General features: G+C 38.2%; 1 protein-coding gene across 2 annotated transcripts in view; it reads right to left on the bottom strand.

Annotated features, from left to right (window-relative positions):
• Positions 1–24,520, bottom strand: part of LOC106880763 (uncharacterized) — a 39,875-nt gene extending 15,355 nt beyond the window's left edge. For both annotated transcript variants that reach the window (XM_089364983.1, XM_089364982.1), the window contains exon 1: positions 23,505–24,520. In XM_089364983.1, the coding sequence (XP_089221109.1) occupies positions 23,505–24,506 (1,002 nt within the window). In that variant the 5' untranslated portion in view covers positions 24,507–24,520. The remainder of the gene's footprint in view (positions 1–23,504) is intronic.
• Between the last annotated feature and the right edge of the window lie 314 nt (positions 24,521–24,834).

Genomic DNA, 24,834 nt, shown 5'->3' with positions numbered 1-24,834 from the left:
CACCTGAAACTTCTCCTCTAGTTCTGATAGTGACTCCGCAATTAGGGCAAGGTCATCAGCATAGAGGAGCTCCCAAGGGCAACCTGTCTTGAACTCCTCTGTGATTGCCTGGAGGACTATGATAAATAAGAGGGGGCTGAGGACGGAACCTTGGTGGACCCCTACCTCTACCCGGAATTCATTGCTGTACTCATTTCCAACCCTCACCTTACTGGCAGCAGCTCTGTACATGGCTCGCACAGCTCTCACTAACCATTCTTCTATCCCAAGTTTCCTCATTGACCACCAGATCTAACAGCTTGATGCCTCTGTAATTATTTGTATCTAAAGCGTCACCTTTACCTTTGTAGCAGTTGACTATGGTGCTGCTACACCAGTCATTGGGTATGACTCCTTCGTGTATCACCTGGTTCGTAATACGGGTGACTAGGCTATAGCCAACACTGCCAGATATTTTGAGCATCTCTGCAGTGATTCCTGATGTGCCGGGGGCTTTCCCGGTCTTCATACTCTTAATTGCTTTATCTACCCTGGTACTATCAACTCGGATAGCTGGTCCCTCTATTGGGTCGACATACGGCAGGCTCTCTTTCTCCCATTCATTCTCTTTATTAAGCAATCTATCGTAGTGGCATCTCCAGACCTCTTTCTTTGCATCCTCATTTAGTGCAAGCGTACCATCATCCATGCGAACACATTTCTCTCCTACAACATCACTATTCTCTCTCCTACACTGTCTTGCAACACGAAATATCTTGAGTCTTTGGTCCTCACGGCGCAGAACATTGGCAAATCTTTTCTTATCTGCTTCCCCTCTGGCTAAATAAACCTGTCGCCTAGCCTCCCTTCTGGCACATTGGTACAATTCCCTGCTACCACCGTTCTTCCAGTCCTTCCAAGCCTGTTTCTTTTGTCTAATAGCCCTGTCTACCTCCTTGTTCCACCACCACGTTACTTTGGGTCGGGAGGGGACCTTACACCACCCACAAATCTGGTCGGTGGCTTTCAACAGGTTGTCCCGCAGAAATCTCCAATTGTCTTCCACGTTGTATGATGCTATATCCCCTTCTATTTCGTTAAATGCTTCAAGTAACTTGTCTCTAAGTCTCTGTCCATTTGCAGGGTCTTTAAGCTTCCACACTCTTCTCCTCCAAGCCGGTCTAATTCTGGGCACCCATTTTGCCTTGATCCCAAAGTCGCTAACTACTAATCTATGTTGTGGGGTACATTCTTCGCCAGGGTAGGTTTTGGCATTTATAAGCCGCCCTCTTTCCCTATTTCTGGCGAGGATGTAGTCGATTTGGCTAGAGTGTCTGCCGGAGCGGTAGGTGACTAGGTGACTGGCAGGTTTCCTGAAGTTGGTATTGCAGACCATAAGATCGGTTGCATCACAGAACTCCAGCAGTCTGGTTCCCTCCTCGTTGCGGGAACCGAAGCCATAGCCTCCATGTATGCCATGGAAGCCTCCAGCACGACGTCCGACATGACCATTGAAGTCTCCAGCCACAAAGAGAAGGTCCCTGTCACTCGTCGACGAGGTAGTTTGCAAGAGGGTGTCATAGAATTGGTCTTTCAGACCATCTGGTAGCCCCGGTTGAGGTGCATAGGCTGAGATGACAGTAGCTAATCTATGATGAAGCACTAGTCTAATCTTAAGTACTCTGTCACTTACTCTAACGACCTCGATTACCTTATCCACCCATTTCTCCGCTAGAAGTATTCCTAAGCCCCCAACCCTGTCAGTGTTCCCTGCCCAGAAAATCTTGTACCTGTGTTCTTTGCCTGTGAGGAACCTCGCAGAACCTCCTCTCCATCTTACTTCCTGGATGCAGCACATATCTACGCGTCTCCGTTCAAGCATCTCAACAATTTCACCAGATCTACCTTTCAGCGTGCCGACGTTGAGAGTGCCAATCCTAACAGTATGGGTGTTGGGGGTGTGGGCCTGTAGCCTGGGAAAGGGGGAAGCAGTGTCGTGTACCTGAAAAGAAAACTTGCAATTGGAAGAATTCATAAGCAAAACAGTACCTACAACCTGCAAACATTACTCAAACTTAATGCGCTACCCAAAGGTTGGGGAGAGGATGGCCAAGGCCACTAGATGGGTTCCGGGAGACAGCCGAGGATGACAGGATGACAGAGGAATGCACTTCCGGTGGAGGGGGTGGGAGGGCGGGTGTACCATCAGCGAGGAGATAGGCCTCTTAATCGTAGATTTTAAATATTTGAGAGACAACAATGCATAAATCGTAATTTTTAAAAGAGCAATGAAATCTAGGTGAATAGAATATATATGTATCATGAATTTAGGAAGCTTAGAAAATGAATAAGTATGAATTTAAGACAAAAACTGAATTCAATTGAATTTCATGGAGAGAGACAAGATAAATAATAGAGGGCAGACTAAAGCGCGAAAGGTATGAGATGTTTGAGGCCGTAAATAAATAAAAATCTCTATCTTATCTGCATCTTGGAGACTTCGTCGTAGTATGTCAGCGGAGAAGAGATTGAGATAATTTAGAATGGATTTCTCATTTATATATACCCAGAACCTGAAAACCTTAAGGAAAAACTACGAGAGAGAGAGAGGGAGAGGGACTGATTTAGAGAGGATGGAGGGGTAGACAGAGGCATGGCGGGAGAAAAGATCATCATCATCATATATATATATATATACATATACACATACATATATACATATATGTATATACATATACATATATACATACATATACATATATACATACATATACATATATACATACATATATACATACATATATACATACATATATACATACATATACATATATACATACATATACATATATACATACATATATACATACATACATACATTCATATATACATACACATATATATATACATGACGACCGCTCCATCTTGACAGACGATAGCCATCCCATCAACAATCCACACATCATCACGCAGTACAATCACTTCGTTGGTGAGCCCTCAAGTGACTTTGAAGTCCGGCTGCTGAGCGACAAGGTCTACAGCACAGATGACAAATGTTCAAGCCTCTTGATCCTTGCTCGCTAGTATCTGATTCTAAGGAAATGCCTCTGTGAACCAGCATATGTCTCTTAAGTCCGGGTATTGTTTTACAAACCTTGTGACATATGCCACAGGTCGCAGAAGGCGGTTGGTATTTAGGGTGTCTGGAATTTCTACCCTCATGTGTTTTCATGTGATTCACATATCCTGCTTTTGACAGAAGAACGCGATCACATACAGTACACATCCTATACTCTCCACTGATTACAATTTTTCCCTTTCGACAGGCCCGCTTAAGCTCAAGTTGCTGAAGCATCTTTTCCTCCCAGACATCACAGCTCGTCCTGACAACAGCACTCCACTTGCTTCGATCCAGAACATCTCCTTCCCAATCACTTTCATACATATCTAGTTTTTTAAGGTTTTGTTTAATGCAATCTTTATACCTCTTTCTCGGTTTCTGCCGCGGTCGCTCACCATAAAATAAGCGCTTCGGCAAACGATCATCCTTCATTCTAATTACATGCCCAGTCCATCTCATTTGGGCCAGGATAATATGTTTTTCAATTGAGCTACAGTGCGCCCTGCGCAAAACCTCTGTATCTGCTACGAAACTCTTCCATTTTACTCCTAGGATGCATCTTAGGCAATTTTGATGAAACCTTTCTAGCATCTTTACATGACGCTTGTAGGTGGTCCATGTTTCGCCCGAATAAAGAAGTGCAGTCAATACACACGCTTTGTAGATGCTGATTTTTGTCTGCAGGGAGATATCTCTATCAGCCCATACTCACTTTTCAAGCTTTCCAAATGCAGCACTTCCCTTCGCTATTCGATGGTATATTTCTACATCAAGACCACCATCCCTTGACAGTGTGGTTCCAAGGTAAACGAAGGTGTCAATGACTTCTAGTCTTGTTCCATTCACGAAGATGTTTGGTTCAGTGTATATTTGTCCAGGTGTGGGGGTAAACATTACCTTGGTTTTTCTCAGACTTACTGTGAGTCCAAAATATGTACATGCAGTGGAAAATCTATCCATTAAATGTTGCATATCTTCCTCTGTATGTGCCAGCAAGTCAGCATCATCAGCATAGAGCAATTCTCTGACAAGTACTCTGAAAACCTTTGCCTTACATTTAAACCTGGTCAGATTAAATATGCTACCAGATGTCCGGAATCTGATTCCAATTCCCCTGTTACAATCCTCAAATGCATACCAAAGCAATGTGGCAAAATATATAGAGAAATGTGTAGGGGCAGGAATATCTCCCTGTTTTACACCGTTGTCCACTGAAAATTAATCAGATAGATTACCATTAAAAACTACCTGAGCTTTCATGTTGCTGTGCAATTTCTCGAAGAGGCTCACAAAATGTGTCGGGCAACCAAGTTTGCACAAAACAATCCACAGTGCGTCCCTGTTTACCGTGTCAAATGCCTTAGTTAGGTCTATAAAAACCTGGTATAGTGGCATTTGTTCCTCTAAACATTTCTCCTGAACCTGCCTTGCAGAAAATATCATATCCATCGTTCCCCGCTCGGGTCTGAAACCACACTGTTCCTCAGGAATCACATGTGGACACACATTCTCCACGAGACGTTCTAACATGATCCTCGAAAGTATCTTCCCAGTATGTGCCAGGAGAGTTATTCCTCTGGAATTACCACACACTGATTTGGGTCCCTTAGGGATTAGAATGCCGTTTATCCATTCCTGTGGCATAGAGGACTCAGTCCAAACTTGACACAACAGGCTATGAATTTCGGAGGAGATGTGATCCCCACCTGCTTCCAGAATTTCAGCTGGAATACCATCCAGCCCAGGAGCTTTGTTGGATCTCAGTTTCCGTATTGCCAGTTTTACTTCTTCAATTGAAGGCGCATCGTCCATGTGTTGCATTATCACTCTTTGGGGGATATTATTTATGACATCCATGTTCACTACAGATGGATTATGGAAAAGTTCCGCAAAATGCTCCCTCCATCTGCTCATTATTCCAAGAGGATCCTTAATAACCTCATTTCCGTCTTTTGATTTCAAGGGAACATACGTTGAGGACTGCGGTCCAAAAGCTTGTCGCAATAAGCCGTACAAGTTTTTAATGTCTTTCTTTTCATAAGATGCCTGTATTTCCTCAGACAAATTACTCCACTAGGTATCTTTGAGCCTCCTTAATTCCTTTTGCAGTTCTGCTTTCTGCGCTCTGTATACCTTTTCTAGTTTTTCTTTGCCCTTAATGTTTGGGTTAAGAAGTTTTTCATAAGTAGACCTCTTTGTTGCCAGTAGCTCATTTACCATTGCATCATTGGAGTCAAACCAATCTCTATGTTGTCTCCTCTCAAAACCCAGCACATCCACTCCAGCCTTATATAATCCTTCTTGAAAAGATTGCCATGAACCTTCAAAATAAATATTACTGCATCTATCCCGAAATAGCTGTGAGACCTGTGGCTGTTTAAGTTGTCCTACATCAATTTTTAGGGGGACTCGCACACCTGCACTGCGCTTTCTTGTACGAACCCTGAATTTGAACTTAGCCCTAACCATTTTGTGATCAGTATCACAATCAGCTCCTCGCAATACTCTGAGACTACACAAATCCTGTAGGTCAGATTTCCGAGTTAATACAAGGTCAATCATGTGACCTTGCTTTGATCTTGGATGAATCCAGGTGACTTTGTTTCAGCTTATGGTGAAAAAATGTGTTCCCAACAGCCAACCCTAGTTCAGAGCACATTTGTAGCAGGTGTAAACCATTTTTGTTCACCTTACCTATTCCATACCGCCCAAGTACATTCCAAGCACTATTGTCCCTGCCAACATGTGCATTGAAGTCGCCGAGCACAACCAACTTCTCATTCAGAGGGACTGAGAGGATACTACTTCTAAGTTCCTCATAGAATGCATGGATATTTTCTTCATTTGCTGAGAGTGTGTGGCTGAGGGCATGTCTGAGAGGGCCATTATGAACAGTAGTGGTCCCAAAACAGTGACTTGCGGAACATCGCTCACTATTTGCATGTCACTGGAGGTGGCCGCATTGGTTACTGCCACCTGTCTTCTATCCTTCAGAAAGTCATGAAGACATTCTCCCAATTTTCCAACTATGCCGAGATCTATCACTTCCACATATGAGTGGTTCAGTAGCTGTTTCAGCACCCAGTCATAGTGTTATAAGAGCTGAGTCAGGCAGCAAGTCATTTTCTTCAAGGAAGGCGATTAGTTTTCTTCTGACTATTCGTTCCATGACCTTGCTGATGTGCGAGGTCAGAGAGATAGGTCTATAGTTCTTGGCCTCTGCTCTGCTACCTCCTTTATGAATAGGGCATATTTTACCCTCCTTCAGTTTTCTTGGGAGTTTGCCAGATGCAAGGAAGCTCTGAAAGAGGGACTGCAGCGGTCTTGCTAGGACTCGTTTACATACAATATATATATATATATAAATATATATTTCGTTTTGGGATTTGGTTTGCAAGATTTCTTATGTGATTCCGTGTGTTGAAGCATATTCTGTTGTGTCTGGGGAGAGTCATTTTCTTATTGTGCCTTAAAATTTAACACACTCACCGGTAAAATTTCCACTTAGTTTTCTTTTTATTTTCCTAAGATTTTCGTTGTGTCTTGCAACCTTATCAATAGTCAAGACTATTGATAAGGTTGCAAGACACAATGAAAATCTTAGGAAGATAAAAAGTAAAATAAGTGGAAATTTTACCGCTGAGTGTGTTAAATTTTAAGGCACAATAAGAAAATGACTCTCCCCAGACACAACAGTATATATATATATATAGACGCAGGAGTGGCTGTGTGGTAAGTAGCTTGCTTACCAACCACATGGTTCCGGGTTCAGTCCCACTGCGTGGCATCTTGGGCAAGTGTCTTCAACTATAGCCTTGGGCCGACCAAAGCCTTGTGAGTGGATTTGGTAGACGGAAACTGAAAGAAGCCCGTTGTATATATGTATATATAGGTGTGGGTGTGTGTTTGTGTTTGTCACCCTAGAATTGCTTGACAACCGATGCTGGTGTGTTTATGTCCCCGTCACTTAGCGGTTCGGCAAAGGAGACCGATAGAATAAGTACTAGGCTTACAAAGAATAAGTCCCGGGGTCGATTTGCTCGACTAAAGGCGGTGTTCCAGCATGGCCGCAGTCAAATGACTGAAACAAGTAAAAGAGTAAAAAGAGAGTATATATACACAATATACATGTATAGTGCCCCTGGACTGGCTCTTGTGCGGGTGGCACATAAATTGCACCATTTTGAGCGTGGCCGTTGCCAGTACCGCCTGACTGGCCTTCGTGCGGGTGACACGTAAAAGCACCCACTACACTCTCTGAATAGTTGGCGTTAGGAAGGGCATCCAGCTGTAGAAACTCTGCCAAATCAGATTGGAGCCTGGTGTAGCCATCTGGTTTCACCAGTACTCAGTCAAATCGTCCAACCCATGCTTGCATGGAAAGCGGACGTTAAACGATGATGATGGTGATGATATATGTATATATATATATATATATATATATATATATATATATATATATATATATATATATATATAAAGACCTGTTGAGGCAAGTGAAATCGAAATCGAGTTAAATTGGACACTAAACTCCACTTGTGAAGACCTGTTGAGGCAAGTGAAATCGAAATCGAGTTAAATTGGACACTAAACTCCACTTGTGAAGACCTATTGAGGCAAGTGCAATCGAAATAGAGTTAAATTCGATGACTGGCACCCATGCCAACGTCGTCTCCTTCATTGGACACGAAACTCCGCTTGCAAAGACTTATTGGGGCAAGCGAAAGCAAAATTGTGATGGCACCTGTGCCCAGTGTAAGGACTTTCAAACGAGATCATTGCCAGTGCCAGTGGACTGGCTCCCGTGCGGGTGGCACATAAAATACACCATTTTGAGCGTAGCCATTTCCAGTACCGCCTGACTGGCCTTCGTGCTGGTGGCACGTAAAAGCACCCACTACACTCTTGGAGTGGTTGGCGTTAGGAAGGGCATCCAGCTGTAGAAACTGCCAAATCAGATTGGAGCCTAGTGTAGCCATCTGGTTTCACCAGTCCTCAGTCAAATCGTCCAACCCATGCTAGCATGGAAAGCAGACGTTAAACGACGATGGTGATGATGATGATATATATACAAGATATAAATTTTGAAGATAAGCAGATTTTCTCTCAACACACAATCCGTATCTCATACTCTACTCTCCCCAACATAGGATCTATTATCAATAAGTTAAATAGAAAAAACATTGAACTAGCTAGGACCCTTGAAAATAAAAATTGTCTTATTATTGATAACAATACAAATAACTACCAAACTATTAATAACACCAACGCAACCAATAATCATGCACATGTTAATGAACATATTAATACTTCAACTGCTAACACAGTTGATGAGATAAATCTTCCTAGCTCAAACAATATCAATTGCATATCTAATAATACAACCAACAATATTGATGTAACTAATTTAGATACTTGTATCAATAATCAACATAGCAATATATATATAGCTAATAAGCCCCTTAATTGCAATTGTAGAATTAAAGCCCACTGTCCGGTATCTGGCCGTTGTTTAACCCGTAATGTAGTCTATAAATGTACAGTAACTACTCCAACTAATAATTACATTTATGTTGGTTGCACAATCAACCTTAAACAACGATTATATAACCATTTTTCTTCATTTAGTCTTAGACATAAAGCCAATAGCACATCATTATCTAATAAAATTTGGGAATTGAAGGAAAATGGTATCGATTTTAATCTTAAATGGGAAATTGTCAGGAGAGCACAACCTTATAGAAATAGTAGATATGGCTGTGGACTGTGCTCTATGGAAATTTACGAAATTTTTAAACTTAAGGATAATCCTAGTCTAATTAACAATAGATCTGACCTTAGGGTTCTTATGTGTGCATTGTTACTCCCGCATCTTTAAATATTTTAAAAAGTAAATCTTGCTAAATTTTTTAATTTAGTTTCTCTCATTTCCTTGACTAATAACTATTTTATTTGAGTTATAGTTTTTAATATATACACTTAGAATACATTTTAACCTTTCCCAACCCACTGATAGTATTCTTACATTTTACTCTAGGTTATTCTGAGTCTCTTCTATCTATCACTTTTCGAAAACCTTAGCTTTAAATTCTCTTAATTTAGTCCTGTTTTTCTAACTTTAACTTTACTCCTCTCCTTTTTTTCCTCTTTCTTCCCACCTTTCATTCTGTTTGAATTTTGGCCATTAATATTATAGTTTTACTCATAAATAATACTAACCCACATTAATTTATATCTTATTTTAACTGGATATGTTTATCTTGTTCTAATTATTATTGTTCCCTATAGTTTTAAACTTAGAAATTTAGTGTTTCTTTGTATTATTCTATTTATACTGTAGAATAGATATATTTCTTTAATACCTTGACCTTAATTCCCTTACCTTAATTTTTTTCCAAATTCTTACCACTACTTAGGGTATTAACCCTTCCATTTCCTTCTTTTCTTTCCCTCATGCTTGATTTACCCCTAACCTGCTGTCCACCACTACTTAACCTACCTTCCTCTATATTTGAAATTACTACTATCCCTCCAATTAGATTTTAAATTCTTGTTTTCTTCTCTTACTCTTGTTTCTTGCAAACATCCTCAAAATGACTTTCTAAAATGAAATTCCATTATGCAGCTGAGGAGTACATTTTCATTGTATTTTCTGTGGTGTTCTCACTACATGAATAAATGGAGCTTGTACGAAACGTACGTACTGCTTTAACCTATTGAATTTTTGTTGCTTAACTTCAAATTTTTATTCACCAAATCTCTTGATTTTGTTTTTGGTTTTTATCCTACCAAATTCTGGTGCCTCAAACATTTTAAGTACCACATTTAATCTTTTGATTAAATCTATATTATTATATACAAGATATATATATATATGCAATATGTATATACAATATATATATATATATATATATACAATATATATATATATACAGAATATACATACAATATACATATATATATATATATATATATATATATATATAGAATATACATACAATATACATATATATATATATATATATATATATATAGAATATACATACAATATACATATATATATATATATATATATATATATATATATATAGAATATACATACAATATACATATATATATATATATATATATATAGAATATACATACAATATACATATATATATATATATATATATATAGAATATACATACAATATACATATATATATATATATATATATATAGAATATACATACAATATACATATATATATATATATATATATATATAGAATATACATACAATATACATATATATATATATATATATATAGAATATACATACAATATACATATATATATATATATATATATATATATATATAGAATATACATACAATATACATATATATATATATAGAATATACATACAATATACATATATATATATATATAGAGAGAGAGAGAGAATATACATACAATATACATATATATATATATATATATATATATATATATATATATATATATATATATATATATATATATAATGTTATTTTTAACCTAATAAAGACTTTTATATTGACGAAATGTGTTTGTTGTTGATAATAGTAAGACAAAATCATAATAACAATACATCTCATAGTTGTAAAATAAGGCACTTTGAAACTATATAGACATCAAAAACAAAAAAGCTAGCTGCAGGCTCGTAGTGTTGGAGGTCCTTTAAACATGGTGTGCTTTATGCATGGATAAAACCAAAATTCACGCCCCTCCCCCAATTCAGTCCTGCGGTGTTGATTCGATGTTTACAGGTTACTCTGATGCGAGAACCATAAAAAAAAAATTGTGTAATCTGCAACACAGGCAGTAAACAAAAAATAAAATAGGACAGAGTGGTGACATTTAGTAGAGATGACCCGGAAGTTGTTCCTCTTCGATTACTATCGCAAACAGCAGTAGCTTTCTTCAACCGAATACACGCTGTTGATTGGTTGAAATTACCCAAATACAAGAACTTTAACACGAAATAAGTTCTAAAATACGAAATTTTGTCAAAAATATTTTAAGTAAATCATGTTCTGTGAGAGAAATTACACCAGTATACGAGTTTCAAACTATTTAGTTAAAAAAAAAATTAATTAAAATGCATAAGAATAATAAGAATTTTTCTTTTTAAATACACCTGTTGCTAAAACACACTGAGAGATGTGTGTTTTAGCAACAGGTGTATTTAAAAACAAAATATCTCAGTCTATCAAAGGTCAACCAACACTGAATGTAGCTGCATTCTAACAAATTCTAGGTAATAGTTCAGTTTAGTGATATTAATAAAGTAAATACAACATAAATATAGGATATTGTTTGCTTGAACAGAATGGCACATGGAAGACAAGTGGGATCGCAGGTCATTGTACCTGAAATTGAAATCATCAACCATGAATCAATCTTAGAATATCACCCAATTAGCCAAATTATGAGACAAGATTCTTCAGTGGTTGGTACAGCGTCGATTAATTATGAATTTATTACATGTGTGAAAATTGTAATTTGCCATGTTACCATACTACAATATTTGTTTAACAGTAAGTTGACTTATTTATATTCCTTTACTAGTTATCTCCCCCTTAATTTTTATTTCCATTTTTTAATATCACTGAAATGAAAAATTACCTAAATTCTCTCCCCTGATGAAATACCCAATTTATGATATTCGATATGAAAATTTAAATTAATCTAATTTAATTCCTCAATTAATTGGTTATGGAAAAGCTGTAGGTGTAAAAAAATTTGACGCTATGCTGAATGGGATTTGTTGAAATAAACTTATGTCTATATATTAATTTCTCCATTTTCTTTTTCTGTTACAAGAATATATATATATATGTATATAGCAGTATGATGATGATGAAGATCATGATGCTGATGAATGACATTGAGTGTGCAGCTGTTGGTAGTGGTAATGGTGATAATGACAGTGGCGATGATGATGTTTTTGACTTGTAAAAATCATTATCAATATGGCGTTATATCATATTGTGCTCTCCTTGCATATATCAGTAGGTACATGCAGTATCACTAATCTCAATCTGAGCATAGGTACTGAATGTTAGCTCTATATAGAGATGGTCGCTCAATTGATTAATGAGAATAGTGGGGGGTGGGGCGAGAATGTGGTGCTGATGTGAGACCTGCTATGCTGTACTCACAGAGTGACATACACCATTCTATGCCTGAGTGGCTGTACTGTAAGTAGTAGTACACAGTATGTGGATTTTCAAGGTGAGATCTAACTGGCTGTATGCAAATGAATTCATTACTGGGGTCTGGAACTCTAGTGGAAAAAAAATTTCGCAGCCTGGCCAACTCAAATTACATAGCAGGCCACTTTAATCGCAGAAAGTTTTTTGTGGGCTGCTTGTATACTGACAGAATTGAAAGCATTTTGCTCTCTCATGCTATTATTACAATAATGAATGAATGATCAATGATTCAACATGAAATATTATCATTGCAAAAACAGTAGTATCTTTCTTTTTTACTTTTCATTACAATCTTTAATTTTCAATAAAATTTTTTAAATGTTTGTTTAGATAAACCCATTTCAAGAAAGTATCAAGCAGGCCGCAAGATAAAAGTCTGTGGGCCGCATGCGGCCCACAGGCCCCAGGTTGGCCAGCCCTGTCCTCAGCTTAAGCTCATGAGCTGTTCAAAATTACTTGTGCATGTGCAAATGAGTGAACAAATTGAAAAACATTTGGACTATTGGTGTGGAGGTGCACAGAACAGCGGGGGAGGGGGGGGGGGGTCAATTCATTCTAAAAAAAAAAAGAAATTTTAGAAAAGAATATTTTTTGAATCATAATTTCCGTATTTTTCTACCTACTTCCCAAAAGTTTTGCAAAAAGGTTTTTAAAAAAAAACAAAAATTTGTGTGCATTTAGAGAGGATTTAAATTCTGAAAAGCTGATTTGTTTTGTTCGAATCAAAATCTCCAAGGCTGAAAACGTCGGAATCTATATAAGAAAAAATTTTTTAACCTAAAGCTGGTGGTTGTGTATTGAATACTTCCACCGTCACTAAAGTAGGCTTACAATAGCTCTTAATTTTCATATATCTAAAACCAACTGAACAACATTCGAATCACATGCTGTGGTAAGAACATTGTCAGCCTTTAAAATATATTTACAAAAAGGTGCGAAATCTAATGCAGTTAATAATAATACTTCTAAAATCTGAAATTTCTGTTTCTGTTACTAGGCAACATTACGATATGCGTGGATGGCACTTGTTAAAGATGTTACGATAGGCAGTGGAAGGTAAACTACAGGTTTCTAGAGGGAGGCACAATGTAGTCACTGTTGAAAATAGGAGCCAAAATATGTCAAACTACACTCAGGTTTTTTTTAAAAAATGTACAATTTAGTAGGCATTTATTCATCTTTCGGTTAATGTTTACTTTAACACCCGGCCACCAAAACAATAAAAAAGTTAGCTTCCAAGGGGGCAATGCAGTTTTTTGAAACTATTTCTTCAAATTCCTAGGAATTTGATGTCGGAGATTACGAATATTTAAAAAAAAAAAAAAAGGAAAAGGAAAGGCTAATGCAGTTTTGCACCTTTCCTTGAAAAATGCATTTAAAAAAAAAAATTTTTCCAGATTCCTAATCACCCCGCCTCTCCCCCCTCCCAATTTAAATTTTTGATTTTGTTTGCTCTAAAGAGATCATAGCGAATTGACAAACACATGCAAATCAAAATTAAATATATACAAAAACGTGAAAGGGAAAAGAATTTGTTTTACTTGTGTTTGCCTTAAATAATATATTTGTCAACTAAATGTGGCGGTCCTATAGAAGATGATGTGTTACTGTTGTTTTTAGCCCCAGGAAGACGTTCATATCTATCTATCTCTTTATACACATATCTATATGCTTACTGAATTTAACATTTTGAAAACGTGGTTTCTGGCATATTCTGAATTTTCATCATCTAAAACATTCTCCATAAAATGTACGAATCCGAAAAAAAATTTTTTTTTAAATGCATTTTTCAAGGAGAGGTGTGAAATTGCATTTCTGTTCGTTTCTTGGCATGCTTCCCTTTCTGCAGGTATCTCTCTTTCTCTGGACGGAGACATTCTTTTGGCCGACCTTGATATTGTAGACAAATTGGCTTAACTACAGATTTCTGCCCCCCCCCCCATGGACTTTGGATGATCATAACTTTCAGAAAAATGGATATTTTTTAATGAAAGTTTCTATGAATATGTGTTATATCATGTAGATTCTGAATATACAAAAATTTTTTGGGGGAAATTCTTTAGGAGGGGGTTGAGTGGGGAATTTCATAAAATTCACCAGAATCCACTTCAATTCCTCTTAACTTTCAAGAAAATGATTTTTTAATGGAATTCTCTTCAAATATACCTCGGACTATGAAGATTCGGAGGACATTAGGAATTTTTGGGGAAAACAATTGGGTGTTATTTTTGAGAACTGTTCTCACTCAGGGGTGTTTCGGAACAAGTTGTCCATATTTGTTTCATTTTCTGTACGTGTGTATTCCTTATTTTTGCTTCTGGGGTCTTCTGCCTTTCTGTTAGAAATGTTTACCAGGGAATATTTTTAAAGTGAAAAAAAAATCGTATGCAACAGATAAGTTGTCTTAACATATTTTTGTGTACCAGACCTTTAGCTGTTATTTTTAGCATAACAGGTTTTCTGGTGAGGGTTTCATTTGCCATTATCGCATACCCCTTATTTTTGTTCGAAAAAAAGGGGGGGGGGCAAATAAATGTGTTTTTGAAGTTGAGATGCGAAACTGCATTAGCCACTTTTCTTTACCCATATTTCAAGATAACATTGGATTGAAAATTCAAACAAGTTTGAAAAGAAGTTATAAAAATTAGTGGTAATGCAGTCTGAACAGGAAAGAGAAAGAATGATACAAAATCCTTACAACTGCTACATGAGTATTTGTGTGTGTGTGTGTGAAACAAGTAAAATTATATAATATTTAAAGCAAAATATCGTTTACATACTTCTTAAAAATCATTGGATATATTAATCCCAGATTGCAGTTTGTGGGATATAAGGTCACCGTAATTCATTCATCAAAAAAAAAAAAAAAAATTCCAATAATTCCGGTTTCTCCAACCCCCTTTTTCTGAACAAAAATAAGGGGTTTGCAGCACATTAAGCATCCATAATGCATACCATTTAAAAGGTATATATATATATATATATATATATATATATAGGTTCAAAAAAACAATAACGAAAAATCAACAAAGTGAGGACGTGATACGGATAGTGTTATTGGACGCTCAGGAAAGGAAAGAGAGAGTGTATGACGTTTCGGGCGTAGCCCTTCGTCGGAAAGATGGAAAGTTCGGAGAATGAGGAAAATGGTACCGATGCCCACGAGGTTACATTGTGAAAAGACCGGAAGAGGAGGTGGTGGGGGAAAAGTTCTTTCTAAGACAGGCGAGTGAAAAAGGGAGATGAATATCTGTGCGAGTGTGTGTGTGATAACAGAACGTGTGTGTGCGTATGTATGTATGTGTGTGTGTGTGTGTGCATGGTTTGGTGGTTTATCTGTTAGTATGTTTGTGTGTGTGTGTGTGTGTGTGTGTGTGTATGACGTAGTGGAAGAAATTAGTAGCAGGAATGGTTAGTGGACGTTTATAGACAGTGTAGGTAGAAAGTCAACAGGCGGTTTTTTGAGTATGTGTGTGTTGTGTTTGTGTGGGGTTGTAGGTGTTGGGTACGTGTACGTGTGTGTGTGTATTTTGTATGTGCGTGTGTGTGTATGTATGTTTTTGTGCGTGCGTGTGTGTTTGTGTGTATGTGTATGTTGTGTATATGTGCGTTGCTGTGTGCGTGCGTTTGCTATTGTATGTGCGTGTGATTGTATGCATGTCTGTGTGAGTGTGTAGTGTTGGTGAGAAGTGTGTGTGTGTATGTGGGTGTGTGTGTATGTGTGTGGATGTGCATGTGTGTGTGGGATTGTGAGTGTTAGGTACGGGTGTGTGTGTTTATGTGTGCGCGTGTGTGTATATTTTTTGTGCATGCGTGTATGTGAGGTGTGTGTGCATGTGTGTATATGTGTATGTGTGCATGTGTGTATGTGTATGTGTGTGTGTGTGTGTGTGTGTGGTTTTGTGTATGTGAGAGGTGTGTATGTGTGTGTTTGTGTGTGCGTGCGTATGTGTGCCAGGTATGTGTGTTATTTTGTGTGTATGTGTATGTAGGCGTGCGCGTATATATGGGTGGGTGTGTGTATATATGTGCGTTCGTCTATGTGTGTGTGAGGGCGCGCATGTATGTTTGTCATGTATGTGGGCGGTATATATGTAAGGTGTGTGGGAGGTGTGTGTGTAGGTGTATGGGAGGTATGTGAGGTATGTGTGAATGGGGGTATGTATGGGTTGTCAGGTGTGTGGGAGGTATTTGTGAATGGGGGTATATGTGGGTTATGTGTGCAAGGGTGTGTATGCTTGGGTGTGTGTGTGTGTGTGTGTGTATGTTTGCGTGATTGTTAGCCTGTGTGTATGCGCAAGTGTGCGTGTGTATGTGCGTTTGTATAAGTGTGTGGGCGAGTCTGAGCGTGTGAGTGCATGCATATGTGTTGTGTGTGTGTGGTGTGTTGGGGGTAGGTGTGCTTACATGTGTGTGTATAGGTGCGTGTGGGTATGTGTGCGTGTAGGTAGGGGTGAGATAAAAAGTGGAAAAATGTAGTGAGTGTAATAACAAGAGAATAATGGATATAATGTAAAGGGGACGAGGGGGGGTAAAAAAATAAAAATAAAAAATAAAAAATAAAGAAAAGTGTTGCATAGACGTAAAGGGGAGAGTCATAAGGAGGAGGGGGCTGCGTTGAGTCCGAAGGGGAAAGAAGAATTAAGGTTAAAAATGTAGCGTTGCTCCAAGTGGAGTCGCGAGGGAGTGGACCCATGGTGCAGGGCGAGGCCAAAAACGGAGATGTTAGAGGGAGAGTGGTTGGCCAAGTGGAAGTGACGGGCGACGGGGGAGTCCGAACCTAGCTGAACGTCCCTTAGGTGTTCGGTGAAACGGTTGGCCAGCGTAGAGTTGGTTGCATAGGGTGTATTTGATGCAGTAAATAAGGTTGGAGGAGGTGCAGGTGAAATTGTGTGGAATGTGAAGAGTTTGTCCGGTGACAGAGGTAGTGTTGGTGATGAAGGGGCAGGTGTGACAGCGGGATCTGGAGCACGGGAAGGAGCTGGGTGGGGGTGGGGAGGAAGAGGAGAAGGTACTGTGGACCAGTAGATCGCGTAGGTTGCGGGCGCGTTTGAAAGCGGATAGGGGTGGGTTGGGGAAAATGGGGTGGGTAGTGGGATCGAGCTGGAGGCGACGGAAGGCCCGTAGGATCCTCCGACGAAGGGGTAGGGTGGCAGGGTGGAAACGGAGTGGGAAGGGGGTACGGTTAGGGGATTGGTGTGAGGGAGGAGAGAGGGCGGTGGTGCGGTCGATTCGACGAGCGCTGGCAAGGGCGGATTGGACAAGGTGGGAGGGGTATCCTCGATGCATGAACAGACGAGCAAGATACTGGGACTGGGTCTCGAAATCCTGGTCCAGGCTGCACAAACGTCGGAGGTGGAGGAACTGGGAGTAGGGGATGGCCCGTCTGGTGTGGAATGGATGGGAGGAGGAGAAGTTGAGGTAGAGGTGGGAGTCAGTGGTAGTTAGAGAGTTGGAGGGGGGGGGGGTTGATGGAAAGAGAGATGTCGAGGAAGTTAACAGAGGTGTCAGAGATGGTAGAAGTAAAGTCAAGAGCAGGGTGGAAGTTAGAGAGGAAGGAGATGAAAAGGCAGAGCTGTTCGCGGGAGAGGGAGGTGGCTCCTATACAGTCATCTATGTAGCGACCGTATAGTTCCGGGGTCGGACTGGAGAATTGGGAGAATACTTGGGCCTCAATGTAACCAACAAAGAGGTTGGCGTAATTGGGGCCCATTCTCGTTCCCATCGCAACCCCAGAGATTTGTTGGTAGGTATCTCCGGCGAACGTGAAGCAGTTGAGGGTGAGGACGAGTTCTGCCAGACGAAGCAGGGTAGGGGTTCTAGGTGTGGGGTCAGAGCGGCGGTCAAGGAAGTATAGGAGGGCTGAGAGACCATTGTTGTGTGGAATCACGGTGTATAGGGATTTGATGTCCAGGGTGAAGAGGAGGTATGAGGGGCCGGGAGGGAAAGAAAAGGAATTGAAGAGGCGAAGGGCGTGGTTGGTGTCGTGTATGTGGGATGGGAGGGCAGCAACTAACGGGGATAGGATATGGTCGAGGTATTTTGAAATGAGTTCGGTGGGGCAATTGCAAGCAGAGACAATGGGGCAGCCAGGGTTGTTAGGTTTGTGGATCTTGGGAAGGAAGATGGAGGAGGTGCGGGGTGTGCGGACGATGAGGTTGGTGGCATGTAGCGGGGAGAGCAGAGGAGGAGATGAGGTCATGGATTGTGGAGGACACAAGCTGTTGGTAGGAGGGGGTGGGGTCGGAGGGGAGGAGGCGGTAGAAGAGGGGATTGTGAAGCTGGCTGAGCGCTTCCCCCTTGTAAAGGTCCACGCGCCACACCACCACTGCTCCACCTTTGTCCGCCGGCTTGATGACGATGTCATCGCGGCGGCGGAGATTGCGGAGGGCGACCAATTTCATTAAAAGTTATCCATTTTCCTTGAAGTTACAAGTTAAAAAAATCAGATCTTGTGAATTTTCTGAAGTCCTCTCCCCACCCACATCTTGTTGCTTTCCTATTCGTTTTCTGTACCTTTTTTTACAGCAGAGGTAAAGACAATGGACCGCACCTCCTTTGGGATACTCTTTCACTTGTTTCAGTCATCTGACTGCGGCCATACTGGAGCACCACCTTTTAGTTGAGCAAATCGAACCCAGGACTTATTCCTTGTAAGCCTAGTACTTATTCTATCAGCCTCTTTTGCCGAACCACTAAGTTACAGGGATGTAAACACACCAGCATTGGTTGTCAAGCGATGTTGGGGGGGACAAACACACACACACATACATATATATACATATACACAACGGGCTTCTTTCAGTTTCTGTCTACCAAATCCACTCACAAGGCTTTGGTCGGCCTAAGGCTATAGAAGACACTTGCCCAAGGTGCCACGAAGTGGGACTGAACCCGGAACCATGTGGTTCGTAAGCAAGCTACTTACCACACAGCCACTCCTGCACCTTTAAAGAGATTATGACGATTATATCGACCCCAGTGCGTAACTGGTACTTATTTAATCAACCCCGGAAGGATGAAAGGCAAAGTCAACCTCGGCGGAATTTGAACTCAGAATGTAGCAGCAGATGAAATACCGCTAAGCATTTCACCCGGCGAGCTAACGTTTCTGCCAGCTCGCCACCTTGTTTTGTTTTTTTTCTTTTAATACAGGAATCCACTATATCAAGTGCGGAGATTCTGAATATGCATTTCAAAATTTAAATCCCACCTGCTAAATTTCTTAAATTTTCACTTTAAACAAAAATTTTGGGGGCGAAATACGTAGAAAAATATGGAAATTATGATTCTGAAAAAAGAAAAAATTTTTTGTAAAATTACAATTTTTCAAAATTTTAATAAACATCCGCCCCCCTCGCCCTATGACAAGAAGTGAAATTAAAGTGTTTTCTCTACTAATGTTTTATGAGGAACATAACCCAACATGTTATGGTCAGGGTCTTTTGGAATTAAGAGAAGTATGTAAAAATTAGATGTTTTTTCCTCACTCACACGCAACAAAATGACATTAAAAAATTTTTTTTCTCTTTTGGTAATTCGTATTTAGAAAGTTGATCCTCGATTTGGCTGTTGTTTCTAGCTTGTCAGATTTCCGGTTGGGGTGGATATAAATTTTGAAATTTTTCCTTTGGTAATTTGTATTAAAATTTTGAAATCATGTTTCTAGCATGTCAGATACTTTTTGCGTCTGCTATTTTATAATTCTATGCATGCGTGAAACATTAAAGAAAAGACTTTAATTTCATAAGACAGAGGGGAGGGGTGTTTATTTATAATTTTTTTTTTTGAAAAATTGAATTTTACAAAATCTTTTTTTTCAGAATCATAATCTCCGTATTTTTCTGCGTATTTTGCCAAAAACAAAAACAAAACTTCGGCAAGACTTCCTTTTGTACTCCATCCAAAACACCCCCTTTTTTTTAATCTAATTTTTTTTTTACACAGAACCCCCGTTTTCGGCTACGGAGAATACAATCTGCAAAAAAATTGGCAAAATCGGCATTTTGAACCACCCACCCAATTCTTCATCCTTAATTTTTTTCCCCAGAATATGCGGAAAAATACGGAGATTATGATTCTGAAAAAAATTTCCCCCAATTTTTCGACTTAGGTTTAGGATTACGGAAAAAAGTGAAAAATGAAGAAATTGGGGGGGGGGGGGGGGACAATTTCAAAATTCCGATTTTTGGCAATTTTCCGGAATCTCCGTATCCGAAAACCTGGGTTTTTTTGGGGGAAAAAAAAAAAGAATTTGCGAGAAAGTGGCGGAGGGTACGAGAGGAAGTCTTTCCAAAATTTCTTTTTAAAGAGAAAGTTCAAGAAATTGGGGGTGGGGGTTATTTTGAAATGCAGATTCGGAATCTCCGCCCTCGATATAGTGAGCTCCTGTGAAAAAGAAACCCTCCGGGTAATAATGTCAAAATTAACAAAAAAAAAAAAAAAAAAAGGAAAACCTACAATTTCAAGTTATAACGTTCGAGAAGTTTCACTGAAAATACACGTATGTTATCCCTAAAAGTTGTTAAATTGTTGGAGCATGCGTTAACTGTAATGACGCATGCGCAAACAAATTTAACAACCCTTCTAGACACATGCATATATTTTCAATGAAGCTTCTAGAACGTTATAACTTTGAAATTTATTTAAAGTATTGTCATGGGTTATCGTATTTTTTTTTTTTTGCATATTCTTAATCTCCGACGGAAAGAATTACGAGTGAGTGGGGAGAGAACTTCGAAAAATTCACACAAGATCCGAGGTTTTCGTCCATAACTTTGAGGAAAAGAAATTAAACCATACATTACGGATGCCTACTATGCCATAAAATGCGTTTTTGAAGGTGATGTGCGAAACTGCGTTAGCCACTTTTCTTTACCCGTTATTTTAAGATAACATTTTTCAGAATTATAATATTAAAACAAAATATCTTTTACATACCTCTTAAAAATTACTGGTTATATTAATCCCACATTGCAGATTGTGGCTTATTAAGTCACCGTAATTCATTCAAGGAAAAAAAAAGCATTTTCCAATAACTCTGGTTTCTCCCCGTCACCTTTTCCGAACAAAAATAAGAGGTTTGCGACAATATTAGGTATCCGTAACGCATGCCGTTTGAAAGGTGTGTGTGTGTGTGTGAGTATATATATATATATATATATGTACACACACAATTTCATTAAAAGATATCCATTTTCCTTAAAGTTACAAGGGAAAAAATTGGATCTTGTGAATTTTTCGAAGTCCTCTCCCCACCCCTTCGAAAGTGGTTTTACCCACAAATTTCTTTATAATCGTAATGTATGCCGTTTGAAAGGTATTTATATAAAATACCATTAAAAAAAAAAAGAAAAACTCTCTTCCTAAAATTATGAGGGAAAAACTTGGATCTTATGAATTTTCCGAAGTCTTCTCACTCCCACCCCGTTGCTTTCTGCGCATTTTTGTTTTCATATTCGTTTCCTACACATTCATTTACACTCGTTCCACAATATTTTTATTTCGTTTCCGGGTAATATTGTAAACATTAACCATATTTTTTCCCGAGGGTGTGGGGGAAAGGACTTTCGAAGAGAAAGATATTCACATAAATGAATTCTTTTGTTTGAGTGCCATGGAAAAAAATCAAGGGCGATTTAGCCATTGTTTTTAGCACATCTCACGACCATCTGATAACTTCCTTGTTTGTTTAATATTCTCGGATAATTACTACAAGTTCTCTCGGTCATTAATAAGCAAGTTAACAAGTAAATATATTTATCATTCAAAACAAAATATTTCAATACTCTTTAAATGCGAACATGTATTTACATACGCACACACAGAAAACACAGTAATGGGCTTGGTTATTATCTCCCTTGACAGAAACCTCACAAGATTTTCTGAAGTTATTTGAGAATAAAGAATTCTTTGTTACCCGTAAAGAATATTTGGGGTAAGGGTTCGAGGAAGAGCGAACCTGAAATAATAGGGTCAGGATGAAATTGATTTCAAATTACTTTCATCTTTCCCAGTAATCTGAATGCGATTTCAAGTTACCGGAGGTAAGCAGAATGGAAGAAATTGTTACACCGGTACAAAACGGAAGTGACATACAGAATGGAATTTGCTCTATAAAATCAGTTTAATTTCAGTATTTAATGCTTATAAAATATATGACAAAGCAGTAATGAAGTAAAGAGTAGTTAATTTTAGCAGCCACTATGTGCCGGTTGTTAATACGCTTTCAGTCACTTCCATTTTGTACTGGAGTTCTGTCGATAAATTCTTATGACTTGTTAAGCAGACTGTCTGAAATTTGTTGGGCTGCATGCAGATCAGTCTACCTTCGTAAAATTTGAAAGCTCAGCAGTCAAGATACAAATTACGATAAAATCTAAATTTTACTTACATGTTGTTTAGCTTGTCTAACGGCCACATAAGTGTGCCCCAAAGGTATTCATCCTCCCATTCAAAGATGAAGACGGTAAAATGTGCTTAATTTGATATTTCCTTGAGGTCGAGCAACCAGATAAAAGTTCCCCTGTATATCTTTGCAAATAATTTAGGAGGACCCATTTAAAAATAGTAAATGGTCCATGACACCCTAATTAAATTATCAGATGCACATAATTTGCACGTGTAAAATGTAAAACTTTACATTTTGATATAATTAGAAAACTACTTGCATATCTTCTAACATCAAACCGTCCTAAAATGTTTTCTCTCGTCAACATTCGGTTGACTTTGAAGCTGAGTGCTAATCCTCAAAACTAATTAATTTTAGTTTTCAGAATAAACACCCTTCTGTCTTAATTTTTATCCGTGCAACACAGATTATAAATAATAACACTGCAACATTCATTTTTAAGAATTATTTCATATAATTTTCAACAAAATTGATAAGGAAATCCTTATTTCATAAATGAAAAAATTCGGTGAAATAATGACTGACAAATGAGAAGGCAGATGGTTTCCAACGCCTGAATTTGTAGACGTTTGTTTGAAGGAAGATTTGGATGTTTATATAACGAGTAGAGTGAAATACCATATCCACTGCTATGAATTTTTCTCAAATATAAAAAAGAAAATCAATTGTTTGGTAGATACTTTCGTAAATAATGTAGAGAAGAAACATATTTAGCACTTAACTATTTAAAAAAATAATAAAATATTCGATTACCTGTAACTGAATAAATTTCTTATAAAGTGTATTTTCTCTCTTCAAGTTAACATCTTTAACTATACAGCAGATAATATATGGTCGGATGGCTACAGCATTTGATGTGATTCGAACTGTCACACCGTTTTCTTCGGGAAAATGTAAAATATGAATAACACTTTTAGGAACATCATTTTCTAATGTATCTTTTTTGGATTGACGGTTCTTTTTTCTAGCTTTTCCTGACCTCGAAATGCCAGAAGAGCTACGTCCTTCTTCAGACTTTTGCTGTTTGTTGAGAGCAGTGGAAAGAAACTCAAAAATCGTCTTCTTATTTGACTGTTCGAGTAATTTCAGCAGTTTTCTATCTTTTACTCGGTTTCCTTTGAGATTCAGCTCTTTAAGGCGTTCACATAAACATAATTCTGGAGTAATGTCGTTTAAATGGTTTTCAGATAAGTCCAAGACATTTAGATGAGACAAGTTATTCAATTCGGGAGGAATTTCTTCAATATGGTTGTTAGAAGCTAAGACATGGCTTAAGTGGACCAAACTAGGATCAGTTATACCATCAGGAAGGCATTTTAATCGATTATACGAAATATTCAATTTGTGAAGGTTTTTGAGAGCTGCTATGGATGGAAATATTTCGAGTTGGTTTTTGTTAACATTCAGCACCTCTAATCCAATTAAACCATTTATTTCATTCGGGATGTTGATTATCTCGTTATTAGACATATCCAAAACTTTCAGCTTGGTTAATTTGCCTACTGAAACTGGAATTGTTGTTAATTTATTAGAACAGAGTATCAAACTAGTCAAGTTTGACAGATTTCCTATATCTGCACCTAATTCATTTAAACAGGTCATTGATATTTCGAGGTGATTTAAACCAACCAAAGTATATATTCCTTGGTCCAATCCATTTTTAATAATCCTTGAGTTAATCTGTTGCCCTTTAAGGGATAATTCATGGCGATTTTCCTTCTTCACTGTTTCAACTTCCGACCACATCGACTCCATATTTGAAAACAAGTGAAGCTAGAAGTAAAGCTAAGAACTTATTCTACGTTATAAAATTTAAATCAATTACACATATTACTCCATTTTAGGGAATATAAATTATTTTATTTAATCATGCAATATTTTCTATTAACTTTCTTTTATTCATGAAGGAAATATACTCACTTTTCAGAGCTAGCTCTCTCTCTCTCTCTCTCTCTCTGGATGGTTGTTGTGTTTCGCTTGTCAGTGACAGAGAGAGCTACTTAATGTGTTAACATGGAAGGTACAATATGGTTCTCATAATTTCAAGAAAATACACATTTTTTTATACGCCAAGGAGAGAAAG

This window comes from Octopus bimaculoides, chromosome Z (assembly GCF_046866305.1).
Source record: "Octopus bimaculoides isolate indiv1 chromosome Z, ASM4686630v1, whole genome shotgun sequence".
Classification (NCBI taxonomy): Eukaryota; Metazoa; Mollusca; class Cephalopoda; order Octopoda; family Octopodidae; genus Octopus; species Octopus bimaculoides.
This window is presented reverse-complemented; position numbering and strand designations above follow the sequence as displayed.